We start from the raw sequence: 24259 nt of genomic DNA, 5'->3' as shown, positions 1-24259 counted from the left end.
TCCAATAACTGATGGATGGATAAAGAAGATGTGGTATATATACACAATAGAATGTTATTCAGCCATAAAAACAGAATAAAATCTTGCCGTTTGCAGCACCATGAATGGAGCTCGAGAGTGTTTTGCTAAGGGAAGTAAGTCAGAGAAAGACAAATACCATATAGTTTCACTCATAGGTGGAATTTAAGAAACAAAACTAACAAACATGAGGGGGAAAAGAGCAAAAAACCAAGAAACAGACTATAGAGAACAAACTGAGAGGAGATGAGTGGGGAGATCAGTTAAATAGGTGATGGGAATTAAGGACTGTACTTGTCACAAGCACTGAGTGTTGTGTGGAAGTGTTGAATCACTGTATTGTACACCTGAAACTAATATACACTGTCTGTTAACTAACTGGAATTTAAATACAAACTTTCTAAAAAAGATAGTAAGCCATAGCTCCTCTTCTCTTGTAATTTTGATTATGAGTGGCAGATAAGGTGTCCCTAAAGGGATCTGGTTATGGAAGGAGTCTCTTCATTTCTTTCCTGTTTTCTATATTGTTTTGTTCTTTTTCTTTTTTTCTCTTGTCCTCCTTTTTCTTTCTTTTTCTCTGCTTTAATCATAGGCAGGGAAAAGTACACATCTTGCTATATTGATTTGCAGAGGAGAAAGTGAGCAGGCCATGTGCTTAGATGGAAATGTCACAGAAAGTAAAGAACACAGACTCTAAATTAAGAGTTGGGAAATTTTTTCTGTAAAGGGCCAGGTGGGATTTATTTTAGGATTTGCAAGCCGTAGAGTCTCTTCAAACTACTCAACTCTGTTTTTGTACTGCGAAAACAGCCATAGACAATAATTAAATTAATGATCTTGGTTATGTTTTAATAAGAATTTTGGTCACTGAATTTGATCTTCATATAATTTTGCATATCACAAAATATTTTTTTCTGATTTTGTCAACCATTTAAAATTATGAAAACCATTTTTATCTTGGGGGCTATAAAAACCAGGTGCAGGATAGATTTGGCCCATAAGCTAAGATTTGGTGACTCCTACTATATAGGAATTAACCCTGTACAACTTACTTATTTATAAAAAGATCATTTATGTACATATTCCCAACATAGAGGCCTTCTATATGCTCTAAATTAGATGGGGATACAGACTTGTAAGGAGATAATTCAGGGTATCATTGGTGTGAGTAAAGAAGAAATAATGTTTAATATGATTGATTGTGCTGATAATGTGGAAGTTCTGGCATGGCCTCTTTTCAGTCCTGTCTCACCTGTGTAGCTACTATTTCTAGGTCTTGAGCAGAGAAGTGGACTGAATAGAGGGGGCTGCTTTCTTCTGTCTGATATTAAATCTCCCCTTAGTGGTTTTATTTTTTTTTTATTTATTTTTTTTTAAAGATTTTATTTATTTATTTGACACAGAGAGAGAGATCACAAGTAAGCAGAGCAGCAGGCAGAGAGAGGGGGGAAGCAGGCTCCCTGCTGAGAAGAGAGCCTGATGTGGGGCTCGATCCCAGGACCCTGAGATCATGACCTGAGCTGAAGGCAGAGGCTTAACCCACTGAGACACCCAGGCGCCCCTCCCCTTAGCGGTTTTAAAAGCCAGGTTTGAGTCAAGCCTGGGCTCAAATCTCTTACTAGATTTGTAACTTGTTATGTAACTGCTCTGAGCATCAGCACAATGATGGTTTATATAGCTAATTCATAAACTTAGATTTTAGTAATAATCATAACAGTAATAGCAGCGAACTCATCGTGGTGCTTACTAGATGCCAGGCAGTGTTCTTACTGTTTTATATACATTAACTCATTTAATTCTCTCATACCCATAATTGTTAATGTATTCCATCACTTTAATGATGAGGAATCAGAGACACAGAAATGTTAAGTAACTCATTTACAGTTACATAGTTATAAGTGGCAGAGCCAACATGTGAAGTTGGGGAGCCTGGCTTCAGAGTGCAAGCTCTTAACTGGTAGGGCTTACAGCCTTTCCAGAGTGGGAACATCTATAGCACATTGATTCTCAAGAAATTACAGATACATTAACTTTACAGAATGTTGTGGTATTTTTTCCTTAAAAAATTTGGTTATACTTATGAGGTAGTGGATATGCATAAATATGAGATTCAAATTTTTGATTTTTCAGGGTTTTGCTTTTTTTTATTACATATTATTTATGGGGAATTTTTTTTTCTAAAGGAGTTTTTAGTACTACTATTGTTAAGAACTATTTTGAAATCAGTCACTTTCTGTGAGACAATGTAGTGGAAATGACTTAGACTCCAGAGCCAAAAGACCCCTGACTCCTGTTCTTGTCCTGATTCTGCATTTTCCTTCATGTGATCTTGAGTACTTGATTTTATTTCAGTACTGTCTCCTTTAGCTGTGAACTGAAGGTAATCCTCATCATGGGATTCAAATGAGATAACCTACACCAGAGTGCATAGTATGTTACCAGACACTCATCAATCACTAGTACTGTGTTTGCCTATCTCTTATGTAGAATAACCTAAACTTTAGAACTGAAAGGTGGGAAAACTGAGGCTCAGAGAATTACTTGTTTAGGATCTTACAGGTTTTAGAGGCAGAAGGAGCGGTCATGTAACTTAGATCTGCTAATTTCTCAGTCTTGTCCTATTTTTGCTGTTCACACTCCTTTATGGATTACACACAGAAGCATTAGGTAATATGACTCGGTTTTGGGGAAGTTTTTCTTAGGACAAAACCTGATATTCTTATTAAGAAAATAACTAGTGTTTGTTATTTTGAATTTTGATAATTAATCATTAAAAACTCATACAGACAATTTAGTAAGCTTTGAGGCTATTCAAAAATCATGTATTTGTGTACATATCAAACTAGTATTTGGTATTTTGAATTATTATAATCATTAAAAAGTCATATGGATAATTTAATAAGTTTTGAGGCTATTCAAATCAAAATGTTAATACATTTTTCCATATTTTTTTAGACTTTTTAAGACATTATAATTTTAAGACTTTGATATATGTTCATAATTTTCCTACAAAGTAGAAATACATTCCATTTACATTTTCTTAGGGAAAGCTACTGTATTTCTGGAGAAGATGGTATTATTAATCTCCCATTCTTTAATAAATGATAGCAACATATGGTATATATAAATCTTCTAGGTTCTGTATTTCTTTCTTTACATGTTGTTACTTTACTGTTTTGCATGGTGATATATCTGGAATAATCTTTAATTTTCAGAAATTGGATTGTTTGTAGGTACGTGTAATAAAATAGGTGATGCCCATGCAGTTTTTAAGTGTGTTTTGTAGGTTTTTTTTTCTCTCTCTCTTTGCATGCATGGGTTTGCATGGAACATTTGAAAAATAGAAGCATCAGAATGAATTGAATGTTTTTGAATTACAGTTGACCCTTGAACAACATAGGTTTGAATTGTGCGGGTATATATATACCTGCACAAATATATATATATATTTTTTACATGTTGATAAATCCGGACAGTACTATAAATGTATTTTGTCTTCCTTAAGATTTTATAAATATTTTCTTTTCTCTAGCTCACTTTAATGTAAGAATATAGTATATAATATATATAACATATGAAAGTGTTAATTGCCTTTTTATGTTATTGGTAAGGCTTCTGGTCAGTAGTAGGGTATTTGAAGTTAAGTTACAGGGGAATCTAAGGTTATATGCAGATTTCAACTGTGCAAGGGGGTTGTACCCCTGATGCCAACATTGTTCAAGGGTTAATTGTGCTAGTCTTTGTCACTTACCTTGATAGTTTAGAGACAAAGTTCTACTTTTGAGACAAAAGTCTTATCTACTGCTCATTTGCCTTCTTGTTCAGTTTCTCATGATTAACAAGATATAGCTTACAATTAACAAGATGTGAACTCTTTTGCCATTTGCCATTTAGTCTTACATGTTAGTAAGATAATTGTGGAAAATTTGAGAGTCAAATAATTTTTTTTAATAGTTTCGATTTTTTGTAGTTTTTATTCCCATGCATGTGAATTTCAAACCAAAAGGAATAGCTATGAATTATGTTTCTTTGGATCCAGTAGATTACTTTTTTTAAGTTACGGTAATCTCACATTATCAGACAGTAGAAGCATAGATCTTAGAGTTGAATAAACCATAGAGATAGATATTGTAGCTTGGCTTCTTGCTTGATGAAATAATCTCTTCTTCAGTATCTTTGCAAGCTCTGCTAGAACAGCCAGTTAAGAACATGAATCTACATATTTTAGGTTCTCGTAGTAGTGAAACAAGACTTTGCCCTAAGGGAACTTAAAATATTCCATGTTTCTATGACATGGCATTAATGAGCAAGTTCAGTGACATGTTTTAGGTTCAGCATTATATGCTCAGAATCATTTTCTTATAGTATAACACAGCTTTGGATATTTCATTTATAAGTTTTTTTTTATATCTCTCATGGTAGATAATTGGGAGGAAAACAAAGTTTCCAGTTAGAAGTTCTATGTTAACTATAAATCAAGTATTTACAAACTATTAAAACAAAATAGTAATTACATAAAGGGAAGTTGGATTGGTACTTTTAACTAGACTCTCATTTTCTTAAATGTTAGTTTTTTAAAATGATTAAATACTAAAAGTCTTGGCCATAAACCTTGTGACTTTCATTTGTTCTGCTAAATAATTGAAGCACATACATCATCAAACAAGTTTTTTTCTCCCTTTTTTTAAACCAAAGAAAAGCACATTTTATTTCAGCAATGATTTTGATGAACCTGTTACAGTTGACTGTTTGGAGCCAGCGATCCCCAGGTTCCTCCCACCACACTCACCTGCTCATTCATACTCACCACACAGAGATCCCCCCAAATTGAATTGATTGGCACTGTTTGCCATTCTCTTGGTTGGCTATGAAATCCATCCTCTTTTTCTGCTGCCCCAAGCAGCATCCTCCGTTTGTTTCAGGGCTTTTGTTAATACTGAACAAAGCATTGGGCTTTCAGAACCCAAGAAAGAAGCCAAGTCTCCTTTTTACCATCTTTAAGACCATTCTCCCCCACCCCCTTTTAAAAAATGGTCAATAAAATACCTTTTGCAGAATTCCCCCCAGAGAACCAGGGAATCCTTTCCACTCTCAGTTATTCTGCGTCATGTGGCCCTCCATGCCAACCTGCTACCCTACTCCTACCCCAGCCCTTTTATAATAGGACAGATGTTGAACAAGGACTGTCCTTCCACAGAAGGAAGGAAAATTTGTGTCTTAAGTTGTTGTGTTTTAGAGTCAAAAGAGGGTTGGACTGAGTTAGGAAGCAGAACCAGAGAGTCTTTCTGACTCTTTTAGCGTAGAAGTGCGTGCCTGCCATGGAGGGATGGATCTTTAAGGCTTGTTTGTTCCTGCCTTGAATGTTCCACAAACATCAAACTTTTCCTACTACCATGTGCAGGAACTCATGGTCACAGACTCCATGTCTCTGGGAAGCTCCAGAACTAAGTTTGGTCCCTGGTTTTTATTCATCTTGCTAGGCTTCCTGTCTGGATTTGCCTGAAGAGTTTGGATAAAACATGGCAAGTTGGGCAGTCCTCCCTGTCCTTCCTATTCTAGCCCAAAGCATTTCCTACCCATTTTCTACAGTCCCAGAACATAAAACCGTTACTGAGGCAGGCAGGGAGCTGGGCTTTATGGGCAAGAGGAGGGCCTTTGCTACATTGCTGTCAGCTATGGGGAGTCCCAGGTAAAGGCCTTTGACAGCTGGAATTAGAGCTGTCACAGACAAATGGCCACCTCTGGGTCTTTATGCATGAAGATTATGTAAAAGTTTTTATTAAAAAGTGTATATATGTATGTGTGTGTGTGTGTGTATGACCTAGATTGTTTTCCTCTTTTTCTGAAGCTGCTTTCTCAAAAACAATAAATAAAATGTTTATAGAATTTCTGCTAAAAAAAATAAAAAGAGGTATCTTAGGCAGTATTTTATCAAACATTTCACTGGTTAAAAGTTGTATATAAACAGTGAATCTCCACGTTCTTCACCTCATCTTAATATGCAGATTTATTACTTTATTGCTTGACTAACTGGCCTTGCTTTAAGATCCCTTGAGCTTTTTACATGGGAGCTATACTAATCTTAATCACTGTGCTTATTGTTTGAATGTTTGCTACAGGAAGCGAGCAGCTGCAAAGCATCTAATAGAACGCTACTACCACCAGTTAACTGAGGGCTGTGGAAATGAGGCCTGCACGAATGAGTTTTGTGCTTCCTGTCCAACTTTTCTTCGTATGGATAACAATGCAGCAGCTATTAAAGCCCTCGAGCTTTATAAGATTAATGCAAAACTCTGTGATCCTCATCCCTCCAAGAAAGGAGCGAGCTCAGCTTACCTTGAAAACTCGAAAGGTGCCCCTAACAATTCCTGCTCTGACATAAAAATGAACAAGAAGGAAGGACAAGGAGCAAGAGATGATTTTAGAGGTAAGATGTTCTATTTTTAATTGAGAGTTTTTGACTGAAACCTGGATTGGAGATTTAAATAAAATGTGTGACATTTTTGTTTGTTTTGTCTAATTGTGTGGACGTTAGGACATGATAGTACAGTGGTATTTATTTACCACTTTATTACTTATTGCGATAAAGGACAGAATTAATAATTGAAGTAATGGTTTAAGAACATTTTAGTGTTCTAATGGTTCCTAATTAGAAGCAGATTATATTCCAAAAGTTCCTTTGTTAATGGATTCCTTTGTTAATGGAAGTTTTTGAACATTTTCCACTAGGAAAAATATATTAAGTGGTAATCTCCTAAACTAGACCACAAAATCTAACTAAATTATCAAATAGCTGGACTGAATATGTGGAATGAGTTGTGGAACCCTAGAACTGTGAGATGAAAGAAGCAGAACGAAGTGTTGGCATTCTTTTCCATTTCTGAGGGCAGAGCAAAATTTTGTAGCCGTTGAGAAATAATTCAGTTTTTCTTTCTAGTATTCTTCACATATCCTGCTCAGATTCTTCTAGGCATTTGGCACACACATGCTGCCAAGAATCGTCACCACCTACCAGTGGCAGTCTTCACCTAAGCCCTTGTTTTCTAAACGATCCTGCATTTCAGGATCTTTTTTTTTTAAATTTTAAAAATTTTTTTAAATCTTTAAATCCAAGCTTTCTTTTCCTCAGTTACTAATCAGTGTTAGTAACAAGGTAATTGAATTTCTGAATAATTTGACAGGGCTCAGCCCTACCAGAGGTAATTATATTTTAAAAGGGGAAGGTTTTTGTGGAAGACATGTATAAGTTGGAGAACAGCTCTGAAGTTTTCAGTAGCATGATTTTAATGCAGATTTAATTCAATTGGTGACATGGAATTTTCTTGTATTTTTTACTTTAACCTCACAGTAAAAGGTGTTTTCATAACTTGGTAACTTTACACAGCTTCAAAAGGTGTGCTTGTTACATGATTTAGCTCATACACTGTAGATAAGTAGGTTAATGTTGTCAGTATGTGTAACAGGGAAGTTGCAGAAACTCCATTATACACATTTCTCTAGCAAGTGTGCATCACAGAGTAACAGTTACTAAATGTAGAATGCGCTGGTGCAGTTAAATGCAGTCTGCAGTAGGGGATATAGTACAGGGTGGATGGACACATCTTTTTGCTATGTGCTTCATCATAGGTGCTTATTGAGTGGTTATTCTGAGTCTTTGTTTCCTATTTTTACTCAAGTCTGTGTAATTTAGCAGTCCTTTATACTTTATTCCAATATGCTACTCTGTCCTCCTACTCCCTTTTTTCTCTTAGCTTTCTATTTACTGTAGTATTTTTTTCTACTAGGAATTACAAATGCATTAACTACACTAGTACTTTCATTTTTATTGTTAATTGTATTTGTTGGTTCTCTTTACAAAATTCTATATGTATTGTTTAGTGTGCCCCAAATTCTGTTTTTGCATAAAAATTTTAAGTGTAAAATTTTGTAGAATTAAGTTTATTATCAGGAACATACATATATTACAAAATATACAGATATCCCATATAGGAATGTTTCTTCATTTAATATTTTCTCAGTAGAAATCTCTTTTTATTGATAAACATTGTGAATATTTGTATCTAGTGTTTTTTAAACTAATTTTTGTCTGAAAAATTCAGTCCAATATTTTAAACAAAACACTATCTAGGGAAAGTATTGATACATTTTATATGGAATTAGTAGAATGTCAGAATCACTTGAAGGTATTCTGAACAACATGTCAACAAAGGGTGTCTGGGTCTAGAGTGTCACTGTCCGGTAAGATACAGCATGTGATTCATGAAAAATAACTTTTTGTTATTAAGTTTATGATTTGGTGATTTAGGAAACAGTGTTTTATGTCCAACAAGACGGTTACTTTATAATAGTTACTTACTCTACTTTGGTTACATTTTAGGAAATGGGGGGTTTTTCATTTTCTTGTAAGAAGGTGTTACAATTTTTTTCCAGTTAAAATAATGGGAAATAAGCTCCCAGTTAGCAGTTTCACACTTTTTGGAAAGAGATTACTGATGTTTAGCAGAAGATGTCCTCTGAAAGTAGAGCAGTCCTAAGAAACTTTCATGAGCCAAAATGGCATACGCAGCGAAGAAGCAATTATCATTAATTTATACAGAAAACCTTTTGAGGTTCCCTTATCCAAAAAATAGCCTCTCTTAGGTTTTTCTGATACCTTAGGACACATCTTACTAATGGATGTACAAAATGAATTGAGATAAACACAGACGCCCACAGACACAGTTCAAAGCTATGGTGACTTGAGGCTGAGATGCTGAGTGTAATTCTTGGGGAAGGGGATGTCAGTGCTGCTCTTGCTCCTCAGAGTATGTTTTGCCTCTGTAATGGCTTCCAGTAAAACAAACACTAAACGCTTTTTTGCTTTTTAACTTTCTTACTGTAAGTGAGGTTGCCTAGTGGGAACTTTCGAAAAGCAGGGATATCTACATATCGTAATAGAACAGATCTAAAGATTAACTCTTAAAGAGTTAAAGCCCATAAAAGAAACTACAGGTGTTGACAGTCTGGTAGCAGGGGCCGAAGATCAGATTCATGGTGTGGTAAACTGTTACTTTTGTGGTTGAACTTTTATAGTTGTTCATTTAATGATCATTTGCATGTATCTTGTCTTTGTGAAACAAATATTAAAAGAGGTAGAAATTTTATTGAGAAATTTTATATGTTGTACAGTACATGTATATGAGTCCATTTGTCACAATGAAGATTAAATTACCTCTGTGCCTCTAAAATATCCTCTGCTTCAATTAAGTATTTGTTGAACAGGCCTGCCACTTCCTGGTATATTTAGACTTTTATTATAGTGTACTATATTTTACAAATATAATCTCCATAAAATTAATAGACGAAATATATCATTTTTTCTCTTTCCTGTAAAATAATGTATCTGAATAGTTTATTCAAAATGCAGAGACTATTTGGGGTGCTCCATTTTTATTTCTTCCACAATTTGATGGTGTTTTTTATTGGCTTGTATAGTACTGCCTTATGGAAAATGGTCTTGGAAATATTAGTAAACATTGCTTTTTACTTTTTAATTTGAAGGACAGTATTTTATAATTTGTAGAGACATGTATAGCTTATGCTTAAATAATTTGAAGATGTTATTAGCTTATTTGATACATTAATAAAAAATTAGGCGATTCTGTTGCACTCATAATATGAGTTAATCATGTTTGACCCCGTTTATCATGTTTGAAGGAAAATAAACCTTCAGAAGTGCATCAGTGGACTTCCACTTAGGTAATTGGCAGACCTGTGCCACATGTCATCCCCCAGGTGCAAATGAGGATTAGAATACTAGTGTTTAGTTTCTATAGTTTCTGTTATATGATGGCATGTCAGAGAAGAGGGATGAATAGATTTGGAGTTTGCCAGCCTACAGTGTCTGTCCAGGTATATTAGAGAGTTAGAGGAAGACCAGAGTTTCATAAGATCAGCTTTTAGATACTGAATGATTAATAATTCTAATTTGGAGTTATAAATAATCTCAGTATAAAATATAAGTTGCCGTATTCATGTAAACTAAATTAGGATAACTCAGGACACAAAACTCTGGGGGTACTATCCAGCATTGAATGTAGACATCTTTATATCAGTTGAAAATTATGTCCTTTGGTCGATCATTAATGGTTTCATTTCCTTTTAGTAATTGGTTAGTCTTAGCTGTCGACCAACATTTGAATACTTTGAGCAATAGCAGATATGTGTGATAGTCCCTTAGGGATCACAAAAGCACACATGTACATATAAGTAACATGGAACTTTAAAGTGTTTTTAATTATCTTTGCTCAGAGCATTCATTCTTCCTTTAGCTTTTAGAATAGGTTATACAGTTGATTTGTAAAGTGAAATTCAATTATCTAATGTTTAAAGGATATTTTTACTTTTTTTTAATGAGGTTGTTTGTCTATAGGGTCAGAATGTTTTTATTTCTATATTTTCATGTGAAATGTAATCATTTATGTTCTTATTTGAATATTAAAACAGTTTATTTTATCCCCAGTTGCCTGATATTCATGCAAGTCATAAGAGAAAAATAGTGTTGTTGAGGTATATTTCTTAACTTTGGTAAGGTGAAATTTTGTGATTATTTAGCTTATCTCAGATTATAAGTGAGAAAATGAAAGGTGGGGTTTTGTTTTTGTTTTTCTTTTGAGAATAGATCATGAGAGTGAGTACATCAGAGCTAAGTTAATTTTAACTTTTAAAATGTTGGATTTTTTCCTTCTTTTTTTAAATTGAAACTCATGGTAAGTACCAGGGAGTTTATTATTTGAGGTATTGAATCTGTGAGTTGTCAATTGTATGATGTCTCCAAGCATTGAGATCTATTACTCTTGGAGTTGGAATGTTTTACATGGTTTTCCTCTTCAATCACTGTATTCAGTGCTTTCTATGAAAGAGTTAAATGTTATGAAAGCTCATATGAAACTGATGAAATAAATTAACATTTGAGTAAAAGATGACAACTTGGAGTTTTAGAAAACAGCATGTTAAAATTCTTTTTTGTGTGTGTGAGTAAGCAAAGCATAAGAGGGAACACACATGGAGTTTTCCTTTTTTGTTCTAATGTGTTTCATTCAGTGGCATTCCCTTTTGGGAGTGGGATGCTTATGCATTCCATAATCTCCAAACTTAACTCTTCATTCCTTTCAAGGGGATGTATGTATAGATTTATATTTTGTTGGTGAAGAGAATTAGTGCCATATGTTTATCTGGTTTTTGTTTGAAAGAGTATTCTCTGGCAAATATAAAAAGAGCAAATATAAAAGTACTTAAAAAAGTGATAATGGAGGTCTAAGCTACTATTTAGAGACAGATGTGAGAGGGAAGTAAAATGCATACCAGCAAACTGCTATAGACTCTTTCATCCCTGTAGTAGTCCCTCCTTCCAGAGATTTTTATCTCAAAAAATCCTTGAAATGTTCTTTTCATTCTTGTTTCTTCTGTGATTTCATTGGAATTTCAACTTGTTAACATTAGTATAACTCTGAAAATGTGTAATAAATTGATATTTGGTCTAGCCTTTCATTGCCTCCTGTCATTTTTGCCTCTTACAAAGGGTTGTTTCTTGATCATGCAGTTTCATGGATGTTATAGAAAAACATAATAAAATTCCCTTGGATTTGAATAATACAGACTGCAAAAATAATGGTTATGATGGTAATGCAGTCTACAAAAAAACCGATCAGCTCATCTGACCTATACAATTTTAGCACCAGAAAAGTACCAAGAAGGATTAAGCATAATTTAGACAGTCTGCTGGTATTTTAAAGACTTTGACGGCAAGGTGGGGAAAGGTGAAAAGCTTTTTTCTATATTAGTAAGGATCAACTAGACTGCAATATTAAGTATATACCAGAAAAAGCACTAGCTTATTAAACAAAGTGGAAATTTATTTCTAGGTCCTCTAATAGCCATGATATTCTAGGTTGGCAAAGTTCCACATCACATAATCATTCAGAAATGCTGCTGTAGTGTCATTGTAAATCTTCAGCACATGGCTTCCCAAGCATCCTGGGAACGTCCTACCATTTAGCCAGAAGGAAAAGCCTTGGCCTGAAAATAGCACTTAACCTCAAAAACCTGGGAAAGCTGGGAGATACGATCCAATTCTGCCCAGAAAGGAGAGGAAAAAGATTTTGGTGACTACATAGTAATCTGTTTTCACTTGTCTGCTTCTAAGTTGCCTTCTACCACTCAATTTTTTATTACTCTTGTCACTATTTCCTGTTTATTCCAACCTGATTCCTGGCTACAGATGGCATTGTTTGTCAGCTTGAGATCTTTTGAGAAATGGTGTAGTAATTTTTCTCAATCACCCATGTAATGACCACCCTGGGAAAAACTGAAAAGACTCAGAAGGAACCAGTTTGATTTTAAGATACAACTTAGACAAGGGCTGTTTCCCAAAGAGGATGTTCAAAGAATCTTTCTTGACTTTGCCTCAGTCTTTTGGGAAGAGTGAAATAAGAAAGAAACCTCTCAGAAGAATGTGTTTCTGCTCTAAAATAAGGTTGTAAGAGGTGTATTGTCATGAATCAAATCAACACATGATTGTCTTGGTTCATATTTATAAGTTAAAGCTGCATGTTAATTTCCACTGTGATTGTGAAAGAGTTTGAGCTCATTAAAAGCTACATATTATTGAAAGAATGTACAAAGAATGGGTGAGGTTGTTGGCTCTTATAGTAGTTCATTGACAAAAATAATTAAATCTGTTTTGTTTGTTGAATCTAAGCATTAGAAATGTTTTAAAAGAGTTGTAAGTCATAAATGGTATTGAGTACAATACTATTTTACTTTGCACTGGAACTTAAGACAAGCTAAACATACTTATAAAAATAAATGTTCTCCTTTTTCTCTCTAATTTTTTTAGATGTGACTTACCTAACAGAAGAGACGGTATATGAAATTCTTGAATTATGTAGAGAGAGAGAGGATTATTCCCCTTTAATCCGTGTTATTGGAAGAGTTTTTTCTAGTGCTGAGGCATTGGTACAGAGCTTTCGGAAAGTCAAACAACACACCAAGGAAGAACTTAAATCTCTTCAAGGAAAGGATGAAGACAAAGATGAAGATGAAAAGGAAAAAGCTGCATGTTCTGCTGCTGCTATGGAAGAAGATTCAGAGGCATCTTCTTCAAGGATAAGTGATAGTTCACAAGGCGATAACAACTTACAAAAATTAGGCCCTGATGATGTGTCTGTAGATATTGAGGCCATTAGAAGGGTCTACACCAGATTACTCTCTAATGAAAAAATAGAAACTGCTTTTCTCAATGCACTTGTGTATTTGTCACCTAATGTGGAATGTGACTTGACGTATCACAATGTATACTCTCGAGATCCTAATTATCTGAATTTATTCATTATTGTAATGGAGAATAGAAATCTCCACAGTCCTGAATATCTGGAAATGGCTTTGCCTTTATTTTGCAAAGCAATGAGTAAGCTACCCCTCGCAGCCCAAGGAAAATTGGTTAGACTGTGGTCTAAATACAGTGCAGACCAGATTCGTAGAATGATGGAAACATTTCAGCAACTTATTACTTACAAAGTCATAAGCAATGAATTTAACAGTCGGAATCTAGTGAATGATGATGATGCTATTGTTGCTGCTTCAAAGTGCTTAAAAATGGTTTACTATGCAAATGTAGTGGGTGGGGAAGTGGACACAAATCATAATGAAGAAGATGATGAAGAGCCCATCCCTGAGTCCAGTGAATTGACACTTCAGGAGCTTTTGGGAGAGGAAAGAAGAAACAAGAAAGGTCCTCGAGTGGACCCCCTGGAAACTGAACTTGGTGTTAAAACTCTGGATTGTCGAAAACCACTTATCCCTTTTGAAGAGTTTATTAATGAACCACTGAATGATGTTCTAGAAATGGATAAAGATTATACTTTTTTCAAAGTAGAAACAGAGAACAAATTCTCTTTCATGACATGTCCCTTTATATTGAATGCTGTCACAAAGAATTTGGGATTATATTATGACAATAGAATTCGCATGTACAGTGAACGAAGAATCACTGTTCTCTACAGCTTAGTTCAAGGACAGCAGTTGAATCCGTATTTGAGACTCAAAGTCAGACGTGACCATATCATAGATGATGCACTTGTCCGGGTAAGTTGGGCTTATGCTTAAAAATTAGTACTAGAATAAATACCTAATATTGGGGAGATTGTAATACAGTTCAGTGCATTCACTTGAAAAAAATACGGCATTATATGGTATAGGAATATATGGATGTTTTTGTATTATAAGTTGTAAATATTATTCTTTTGTTCCTGTCCAAATTTATAAACGTGTCCCACAAAGTATTAGTTGTCTCGAATAATGATCACTCTCTATTTGAAAACGAATAGATTTTCCAAATATGGACAAATAACTCCAAAAATTTCTTCTCTATTCAGAAGACAAGTGGATGTTGGGAAAGGACCAAAGCACAGGAACAAGGGGGATGTGGAGATACCCACTAATACGTATGAATGTCAAATCTTAACTGGGAAGAGTGAAACAATAAAATCATACCATGAAATAATAAGTAGTATCCAGAAATTCCATGATGTAAAATTTAGAGTTATGTTATCGTGAAGGTGAAGTGATCTGGGCAGTTTGGTGCATGCTGCTAGTAAGAGTTCCTGCTGAATCACTCAGAATGCCTCGTATAGCACTGCCTTATTGTGATATTTTCTTACCACTTAAGTATCTTGGAGTTGGTTGAAACTCCAGGAATCTTGATTAATGGTGCTTTTTATCATCAACCCAATCCAGGGAGATTGAGCTGGGAGAATATTAGGAACTCAAATACCCACCTTCCAACTTCCTGTTTCTCCAGATTGCCTTTTGTTAATTGCTTGCCTCCACAAAAAGTAAGAATTTTAGTGCCCCCATTTAAGAATGCAGGCCTGGGAGAAGACAAAAACCAATTGCCTATCAAGTACCAAAATTTTCATTTGTCCTAGGGTGCTTTATCACAGGTTATTTTTGTGTGTGTTTTTTTTAAAGTTTTACTTTTAAGTAATCTCTACACCCAACATAGGGTTAGAACTCAAAACCCCAAGATGAAGAGTCTCATGCTGTACTAGCCAGGGGCCACCCCCTTTACCACAGAGTTTTATTTATGATATTACATGCACCCATCATTACTAGTTTTGTTTTGTTTTTAGACAACTTCAAGTAAAATTTGATGTCAGGTAAAATTAAGGTACAGTCAACCTTCCATACTAATAAAAGATAAGAATGCACGACACAACTAGGAAATAGTGATACTTATTTTAAAGTATATTTTAGTTTTAGGATGGATTTGTCTAAATCTGAGTATTCATAAAACTAAACCAATGGAAAGAGTTGTTTGATATCTCAGAAATTTGAAAGTTGCAGAGATTGTGTGCCTCTTCTGTTTGTTAACTGGTTTTTAAGAACACCAAATACATTTCTAGTGTTGAGGAGAGATTCTGCCTTAGGCAACTCAAGCAGTTTTTCTTTTTTTTTTTTTTTTTAAAGATTTTATTTATTTATTTGACAGACAGAGATCACAAGTAGACAGAGAGGCGGGCAGAGAGAGAGAGGGAAGCAGGCTCCCTGCCGAGCAGAGAACCCGATATGGGACTCGATCCCAGGACCGAGATCATGACCTGAGCCGAAGGCAGCGGCTTAACCCACTGAGCCACCCAGGTGCCCTCAAGCAGTTTTTCAACAGAGGCAGAAAGGCATTAGTTGTTTGGAGTAACTATCATTGCTTGCTTTCTGGTGTTCTTTTTATTACACTCTTGTAGTTTTGAGCTACATAAATAACTAATATAATCATCAGGCAGCCCCAACTTTTATGTAGGTCGGCAGAATGATGGGGTATCATATAAGGACGTTGAGTGATGTTTTGTGGAAAGTACATTGAGGTCTGTCTTTGAATTTCGATTGTTAGAGCAGAACTGTAAATCCCAAGACCATGCATTTTATATTTGGCTTCTTGGGTTGGGATCCTTTCATCTATTTCCTGTAAAAGCTATGCCTTGCCTAATTTAAAAAACAATGAAACTACTCTTCATAAGATTAATACAGAGTTAGAAATAAAAAGAATTGTCTACCTTCCTTACCTGCCGTCAGCTAAGAAATCTACCCAACCTTATTTTCCTTCCCCTGCCTTGTTTCCCACCACCTCCCCCTCTTAGTAAAGCAAGGCTAAGAACTTAGAAAAGTTTAAGTACTTGTTGTATACTTCTTTTATCACCTAGAATTTTAAGGAAACAGTCATTTTGGTTTATAAGGTCTTTTATAAAAGAGGGTTTTAAGAGTAGAACTCTGAACTTCTTAATTATACTGGTTTTTTTTTTTAAGTGAATTCTTAATTCTGTCAAACCTGAATATTACAATTTGACCGATTTTAAATCGGGATTCACTAGATAATATCTGTACATGAATATTACAAGTCCACAAAAGCAGTTTGCTTCAGAAATCTTGTATGTGAGGCACTTTGCTAATCATTAGAGATGTAAAGATGAATTATGACAACTGAGAATCTTCTTAGTGCTAAATGCTCATACTAAATGCTCATACTAAACAAATTTTACTCTTCTTTCCTTTTTTCTTCTTTTTTAAAAATAACAATGTGAAAATGTTAGGAAAAAAAAATCACAGTAGGCCATGTGAGTTAGTAAAATTAAGACTCTTTTTTTTTTTTTTTTTGGGACAGAGAGAGATCACAATTAGGCAGAGAGAGAGGGGAAAGCAGGCTCCCTGCTGAGCAGAGAGCCTGATGCGGGGCTCGATCCTAAGACCCTGAGATCCTAAGACCCTGAGATCATGACCTGAGCTGAAGGCAGAGGCTTTAACCCACTGAGCCACCCAGGCGCCCCGAGACTCCTATTTTTAAAAAAATATTCATAGTGGTGTGATTATGATAAAGTATTAGTATTTTAGTAACAAAAAGGTTTACAACAAAAAGTAGTTTAAGGTCATCCTCTCAGCTGAACTCTCAAAGTACTGATGGATGTTTAACATCTTATTCCTCAAGGATCTACTTTTGCTTTTTTAAAGCCTTATTCTTCTGTAACAATTTGACCAAAAAAAAAAAAAAAAACCTTACTGACTACTTTTTATGACCTGCTAATTTGACCTACAGAGTGGGGTGGGGAAGAGAAGAGGAAATGAAAAATTTGCTGAGCTAATTATTAATATTTGAATAATTAAGGTTACAGAATTGTAGACTTTAAGAGCTAAAAGGAGCCTTGGAGTTCCATCTACTCATTCGTCTACAAACGAGGCCCAGAAAATAATGACTACATATTTGACACACTTGAGTATGTTTTCTGTTAGGTCTTATTTTTTAGTTATTAATCGTAAGACTGGCTGGCATGGTGGAAAAGGGAGGAGTAGTACCTTCCGTTAATAATTACAGATTTATTTATTTATTTTTAAAGAAAACTCTGTTCCTCACTTTCATGTACTATGTAATTCATACCACACGAGCCAATTATTTACTAACTGGAGTATTCAGAGGACCTGGGTTTTTGTTTTAAGATTTACTTATTTATGAGAGAGAGCGAGCGAGCATGAGTGGGACAGGCAGAGGTGAAGGGAAAGAGAATCTCAAGTGGACTCCATGCAGAGCCCAATGCAGGGCTTGAGATCATGACTTGAGCCCAGACTAAGAGTTGGATCCACAACCAGCTCTGCCACCCAGGCGCCCCTAGGGGAACTGTCTTTGATGACAGCTGTGCCTAGGAGCCCCTTGAGGAACTATTTTTGATGACAGCTGCACCCAGGTGCCCCTAGAGGAATTGCCTTTGATGACAGCTGAAGAATTAGTGTATTGAAACTTAGATACTGTTGATTGTAGGATACACGGTTATTTTCTTACCACTTTTAGTAGTAGGAAAATATGCTGCCAATTGTCTTGAGATGCTACCAGTTTTATGGTATATCCTGATTTCAGAGATGTTAAAATGTGGAAAAAAATGAATTTTAGAATCAGTGAAGTATGGTAAAATATAAGTTGCCTTTTCACAAGTAGGTGTCTCAGAATCATTTAAGGACTACCCCACACTTCAAATTATTGGAATATTCCTCCCTGGACTTATTTTCACTATATGTTGTTGTTGTTTCTTAGAAAATAATACAGTGATACTTATGAGCTCACTTGAATTAACAATCCAAATCATGATAGGCTTTTACTATATTTTACTAATAACATTTATCTATTTGTGTATTCTTTAAAAGTAGATAATTTGTCATTTTTCTTAGACAAAGCATTTCCAAAGGAAAAGGGTCTGAACATTTATTTTCATTATTTTTTATTTTAAGAGATTATGTTAGTAGAGGATGGAGTATCATGGAAGACAATATTGCCATCTGTGACATACCCCAAACTGTCTTCCCATCTAAACAGGAAATAATGTTTTTAAAAAAAAAATCCAAGGTTCTACCATCTAGAGATTCAGACTGGGAGTTCATTGTAGAGCCTAGGAATTATATTTCTGGCAGTGCCCCCAGATACTCTGATAAAGCCATACTGCAAACCAGTATTTGGGAAAGATGGCTATTGGTAGAGTTTATAGATACATATTTATTGAGGCCATATTTATATACAGTTATACATTTAGGAAACTGGCAGTCTTTGAGAGGATGATGAAAATAGCAGGTTTAGAGTAAGGATTGATGTTGGTGTGTGACTTGGTTCAGATTAGTCAGGGAATCCTAGAATTCTGTGTAGGGATCTAAAGACCGAAAGGAATGGCTGAAATGGAGAACTGTATAGGAGAGTCCAAAATATGAACTAGTACAGATCAAAGTGATAGACACAAATAAATAGCCCCACTACCAATTGGTTCTGCTCAATCCCTTCTAAAAAAAATCATTTTTTTCTGGGCTCTAACAGTGCTATCTGTCCTAATCCCCACCATTTTCCTTGGCAAATACCCTTGGTTATTATTGAAATAAAACTTGGTTCTTTTATTTAATAATTGACCTATAGTGCTTTAAGAATAAGATTATCCTGTGCTGCTCTGAGTATGATTGTGTCTTATACATTCACTATATTGTGCTCAATGCAGTGATCATTATAATTTATTCTAAATGAAATGAAGAACTTCATGCCCAATTTAATGTTCTCAAAGGAGATTAAGAGAATTAAGTAGATCTACTTAGATTCTCAGGATCCTATAATAATCTAAAACAATGAAATTTGTCAAACTCCTTACCTTTATATGTGAGAAAAAAGAAATTCTGGCCTACAGAAATTAATGGCAGAATTGGAAGTAGAAGTCAGGGTTCCTGGTCTCAAAAACAGATGTGATTATATGATATGACTGTTACCCAAACATCTAAACTTTATACGTAAGATATAAAAAACTTTCCTTCATCTGTTTTAGAGAATTGAAAAAAATTAAATATATTTGGATAATCTAAAGATCTTATTGTAGCCAGTATCTTAAAGGTAAACAAAGTGTTTAACCGTAGAATCTAGTTAAGTTGAATGAAATTGCTTAAGCCAGCCATTCTTAGAGATCCAGGTTTTCTTAAGTATTAGGGAGGTCTATTTTATGTGACTACTACTACTACTTAAATATCTTTACTATTAAGGCATTTTTTTTCAATTATGGATAAAGATGACTTTATCATGAGTAATAGCCCAGAATACTGTAAGATTTTAAAGGATGGGGTTTTCCTTTTGACTCTTGTAAATCTGGCAAATATGATATTTTTATTATTAAGATGTCATCCTACCTAGGTATTCTGGGAATGCTTTGATACCAGATCAATTTTTTAAAAATGATCTCTCCAGGATTTCATCATCATGGCCAATTAAAAGTTCAGAAATTGAAAATCGTTTTGTCCAACAATTGATGAAATCAAGAGTCTTAGTAAGAAGAGGAAGTCATATAAGGAAGAGGTAGATGTCATTATGTCCAGTCTATTTTTGTTTATTTTTCCCCAAAAATCTGTCTTTTGCCAGTCTCCATATTAAATTAACATACCCTCCTTTAAGAAATTCTATATATAAAAACACAGGTCTGTATACTAAGTGATTTCTGTTCAGGGATGCATACAAATTCTCCTTTGCAGAATAAGTGTTCACTGACAATTAAGTTTCCACATATCCTACTACATTCAGGACAGCTTTTGATTGTGAAAATTCTGTTCTAAATGGTATGTATATATTACAGAAAGTGATAACACCTTTACCGTTCAATTCAGTGGGTCAGAAGTGGTTGTTTTAAGAAAAATAAAATATATGCAGTGTGTTACTTCATAATAGCCTTTGTCAAAATGATAACTGGTAAATTTTATGTTATAATTAAAAGTAAAAATTGTTATTTAAAGGTAGGCTACCCATGTATACATAAATGATAAAAGTGTTCCAGAGCCCCTTAATATATACCTGATAATGATAATCTAATATAGATAATAATGGGAAATTTTTGCCTGCAGAGTTCATTTGCCACCTGTTTTTCAAACCATTATTTTTACATATTTGCATTTAGCATCCTGATTCTAAAATAGATGTTTATTTTTTAAAAAATACTTAAAAATATAGAAAAGCACAAGGAAGAAAATAAGTTACTTGGTAGTCATTGCAGAGAGCAGGAAGGCATAATATTTAAGAACTTGGTGCCTGAATTAGAGCTAATACTGGAAGCAAGTTATTGAATCTCTTAATACTTTGGGGTCTTCATCTGTAAAATGAGCTTGAAATTACTGGCCACATAAGGTTGTGAAAGTGAAATGAATTGGTGTATGTGAAGTGCTTAGAATAGTCCCCTGGCATGTAAGTGCTATATATTGTTGTGTTATTTTTACTGGAATATTTTTTCTGTAATGTCTGGTTTGTTCGGTTTTCAGGCAAGCCTGAAAAAATTTCCCATACAAGTTAAAGTAACAATAGCAACAAAAGCTAGTGCTATAAGGCATTGTTGTACAGGAAATTCATCTAATAATCTAATAATTCATCTAATAATCTGTTTATTTCTTCTTAAAATAGTGTTCTCATTTCAAAGATGAAACTAAAAAAGATAAAGCTATATGTTTACAATTACAATTATAGAACGTGACATTGAATTATTTTGGCACTCAGTGGAGACGGACATATAGTAATATTTAATATTAAGAATGAAGATAAATTTGTTTCAGTGTCCTATAAAGTGTCTCAGGTGGAGCTAAGATTGCAGCACATGGTCTCAGAATTCTGTAGAAACAACACCAAATCCTTTAAAAGATACAGTCACATTGATAATGGAGTCTGCTCTCATTTATGAATGTTACTGAGGAAGAACTATAGGAAGCATAATTTAAATATCAGATAATTTTTTTCACCTTGGAATGCATTATATTTTTGATTATAAGCAGGTTTGTCTTTGTGTTATAAGGGCATATATAAACATTGACTTATATTCCTTTAACACCTAGGCAGGTGGGAACTGGAAGAAGGAAACTAGGAATGCGTTCCATGGCAATATGGGATGTTGGCGTGATGGGTAAACCACATTGGAGCTGATAATTCTAATTTAGTTCTCAGCATTCTTTATTTTCTGTGGCTTGAAACAGGTTTCCAACTGGAACTATTTTTCCCCAAGGTTATTTTCAAAACTTGGGACAAGGCTATAACACCAAATTTTGTGAATCTTTTGTTCAAAGATCAAAGTTGTTTTAAAAGGTTGCAACATGATATGTTCCCTTAATATTGCCCATTCTAGAACTCTTTGCTTTATATTTTTATTAAGCCTTCACATCTTTTCAGTATGAAGAGTACTATTCCTTTTTTTTCTTTGCAGATGAGGAAACTGAGGCTTACCTGAGTCGCTTGCTAAAATTTAAATTTTAAAAGTTAAGTGATAGTTGGAACTAGTACAGAGTATTCTGTCTCAGTCTCCACTACACTCTGTCTCAAAAATAAGTTATCCTAATATAACTTGGCATAAAAATGGTTTTGTAAATATTAAAGACCACTGTTGTGCAGCACATTTCTTAAAGCTAAAGATCCAAAATTCACAGAATTATAGAATCCAAAAGTTGAAGGTATCTAAGAGATCATTTCAGCCTTTGTTCTTAAAATGTTTTTGACTGAGTCCCAAGTAAGGTATTTTGCATAGCATTAGGTGTACACGTGCATATCTGTCTCTACATATAATTGAAATAGAAGTTTCAGAGAACAAGTAGATACCATTACTATATGGAATACGTTCTGAGTTTTTCCTCCCATTGTTGGTTTTAAACTGCTAAATGAACGGACTAGGCTACTCACTAGGGAGTTTCAATTGGCTGTTTGAAAAACATTGATCTAGGGCAACTGGCTTAATTTATGACTAGGAAATTTTATTTTTTATAGACATGCTAGAATGTTCAAACTAGTGCTGTTACCTAAAGTCATTACTTTAGGACTGTAGTAAAGTTACTTTGTTGATGTTTGAATTGCTCAAAACCATTTTTAAAATTTTAGTTGGAATAGTTGCAGTTACTTGAACACCCTTATTAAATATTCTGTTTCGGCAAATTTAAATTTTTTTTAACAGCCAAATGGCATTTAAAGTCAATGTAGCAAATAAGGTGGGTGAACAATCAGGCAGGCTTTTAGTAAATCTCAGATACATTAAAAAAAAATGCAGTATAATTTCACATTAGAATCTAGTATGGATTTTCAGATTAATTTCTTAATGACTAAGATCAGTTACTATGTATATTATTCTGTCAATACAAAGAAGTATCTGGTAAAGATTTATAGTTAAAAAATGCTAGATACTAGGGTTTGATAACTTGTTAGTAAGAAATAAGGAGTAAGGATATGAGCAAGCGTATGTCTCATCTGCTTCCAAAAAAAAGTGTATATGAGATGTGCTGTGATCAACTAAGAAGTGGAAATTTATACTAAGTACTATAAGAGACCATAAATTGTTTCCCTATTTATTCAGGGTGTTTTTTTTCTCTTAGTTGAAATTGTTTTCTTAGTTTCTGTTCTATTAAACATAAAGAACTACTAGTGAACAAATTTGAAGCCAAACTTTTATACTCTATTATTTTTGTTGAAATGATTTAGTTTGAGTAGTATCATATGTATTTGGCTGTCAAGACTTCTTTTTACATCCTAACCTTACAAACCCAGGTTTGTTATACAGAAGTAACAAACAAACAAAAAAAAACCAACCTTTTAATTTTCTACTATATGTTAATTTCATAACAAATCTGTAGTGAGAAAGTAACCTTTTATAAATCTGTGCTGGTTTCTTTACTGTCCTCTATTTTTTTCTAATATCTGTGAGACCGAATCTTTGCCTTTACTGGCTTTTTACCAGTTTGCTTCCTGTTTCCATTTAAAACGGACCAAAAGTCAGTATTTTTTATTTGCTCCATAGCCCTACTCCTGGTTTTTATTTTTTGCTTCTCCTTATTTTTATTTTGCTTTCATTCTTAAACTGGCAGTCATCTTCTTTTCACTTTATCTTTTCACTCATTAGCTAGAGATGATCGCTATGGAAAATCCTGCAGACTTGAAGAAACAGTTGTATGTGGAATTTGAAGGAGAACAAGGAGTTGATGAGGGAGGTGTTTCCAAAGAATTTTTTCAGCTGGTTGTGGAGGAAATCTTCAATCCAGATATTGGTAAATATTTCAGTGATGTGATGATGATATTATATCTTTTGAATTAAAGGTTTGTTTACGAGGGTTTATAAATATTCTCAGTTACAAAGAACAGTAATAGGTTTTGATGTGGATTTCCTAGAGTCACGGTTAATGACTGAACTTGTGGGTTTGGAGTACTGATTTGCATCACTCATTTACTCAAGTTCTTATTTAGATTACTTAGCCAAATATTTTACTACAGGACATTATCTCGTAGTTAAATAAACTGAAAACACTTTAGAATGGTACATTAGAACAACTGAAAGATTTCTTGCTCTTTTAATTCTAAACATTCGTCAAACTCACAGCATTTCTGAAATAAGAATTTCAAACAGTGGTCTGAAGAATGTTGAGAATGTCTCACAAGTGTATCATGCTCAAAGTTTGGAAACCCTGACTGGTATCAAATTAATTAAGTTTTATTTGCTACAGGATTTCATGGGGCATAATATTACATTGTTTTCCCAAACTCTTTAAACTCCAGAACTCTTTCCCACCCCACATTTGCCTCCCAGAATGTTTTTTATTGAACAGTTCGGGAAAAACTTATCTGTATATGTCAGTTTGAAAGTGAAGGATTTGAGTTTTACTGATAAAAGTGGGTAAAGTAGAGCTGGTAAAAGACTGC

The 24259-nt window shown here is 34.3% G+C and overlaps 1 protein-coding gene across 6 annotated transcripts in view; it reads left to right on the top strand.

Annotated features, from left to right (window-relative positions):
- Positions 1 to 24259, top strand: part of UBE3A (ubiquitin protein ligase E3A) — a 97644-nt gene that overhangs the window by 46430 nt on the left and 26955 nt on the right. For all 6 annotated transcript variants that reach the window (XM_047735569.1, XM_047735568.1, XM_047735572.1 and 3 more), the window contains 3 exons: positions 6138 to 6445; positions 12896 to 14142; positions 23466 to 23610. In XM_047735569.1, coding sequence (XP_047591525.1) covers positions 6138 to 6445; positions 12896 to 14142; positions 23466 to 23610 — 1700 coding nt within the window. The remainder of the gene's footprint in view (positions 1 to 6137; positions 6446 to 12895; positions 14143 to 23465; positions 23611 to 24259) is intronic.

The sequence above is a fragment of the Lutra lutra genome, chromosome 7, assembly GCF_902655055.1.
Source record: "Lutra lutra chromosome 7, mLutLut1.2, whole genome shotgun sequence".
NCBI classification, from domain to species: domain Eukaryota; kingdom Metazoa; phylum Chordata; class Mammalia; order Carnivora; family Mustelidae; genus Lutra; species Lutra lutra.
Note: the sequence above shows the minus strand (reverse complement) of the source record. Positions and strands in the feature narration are given on the sequence as shown.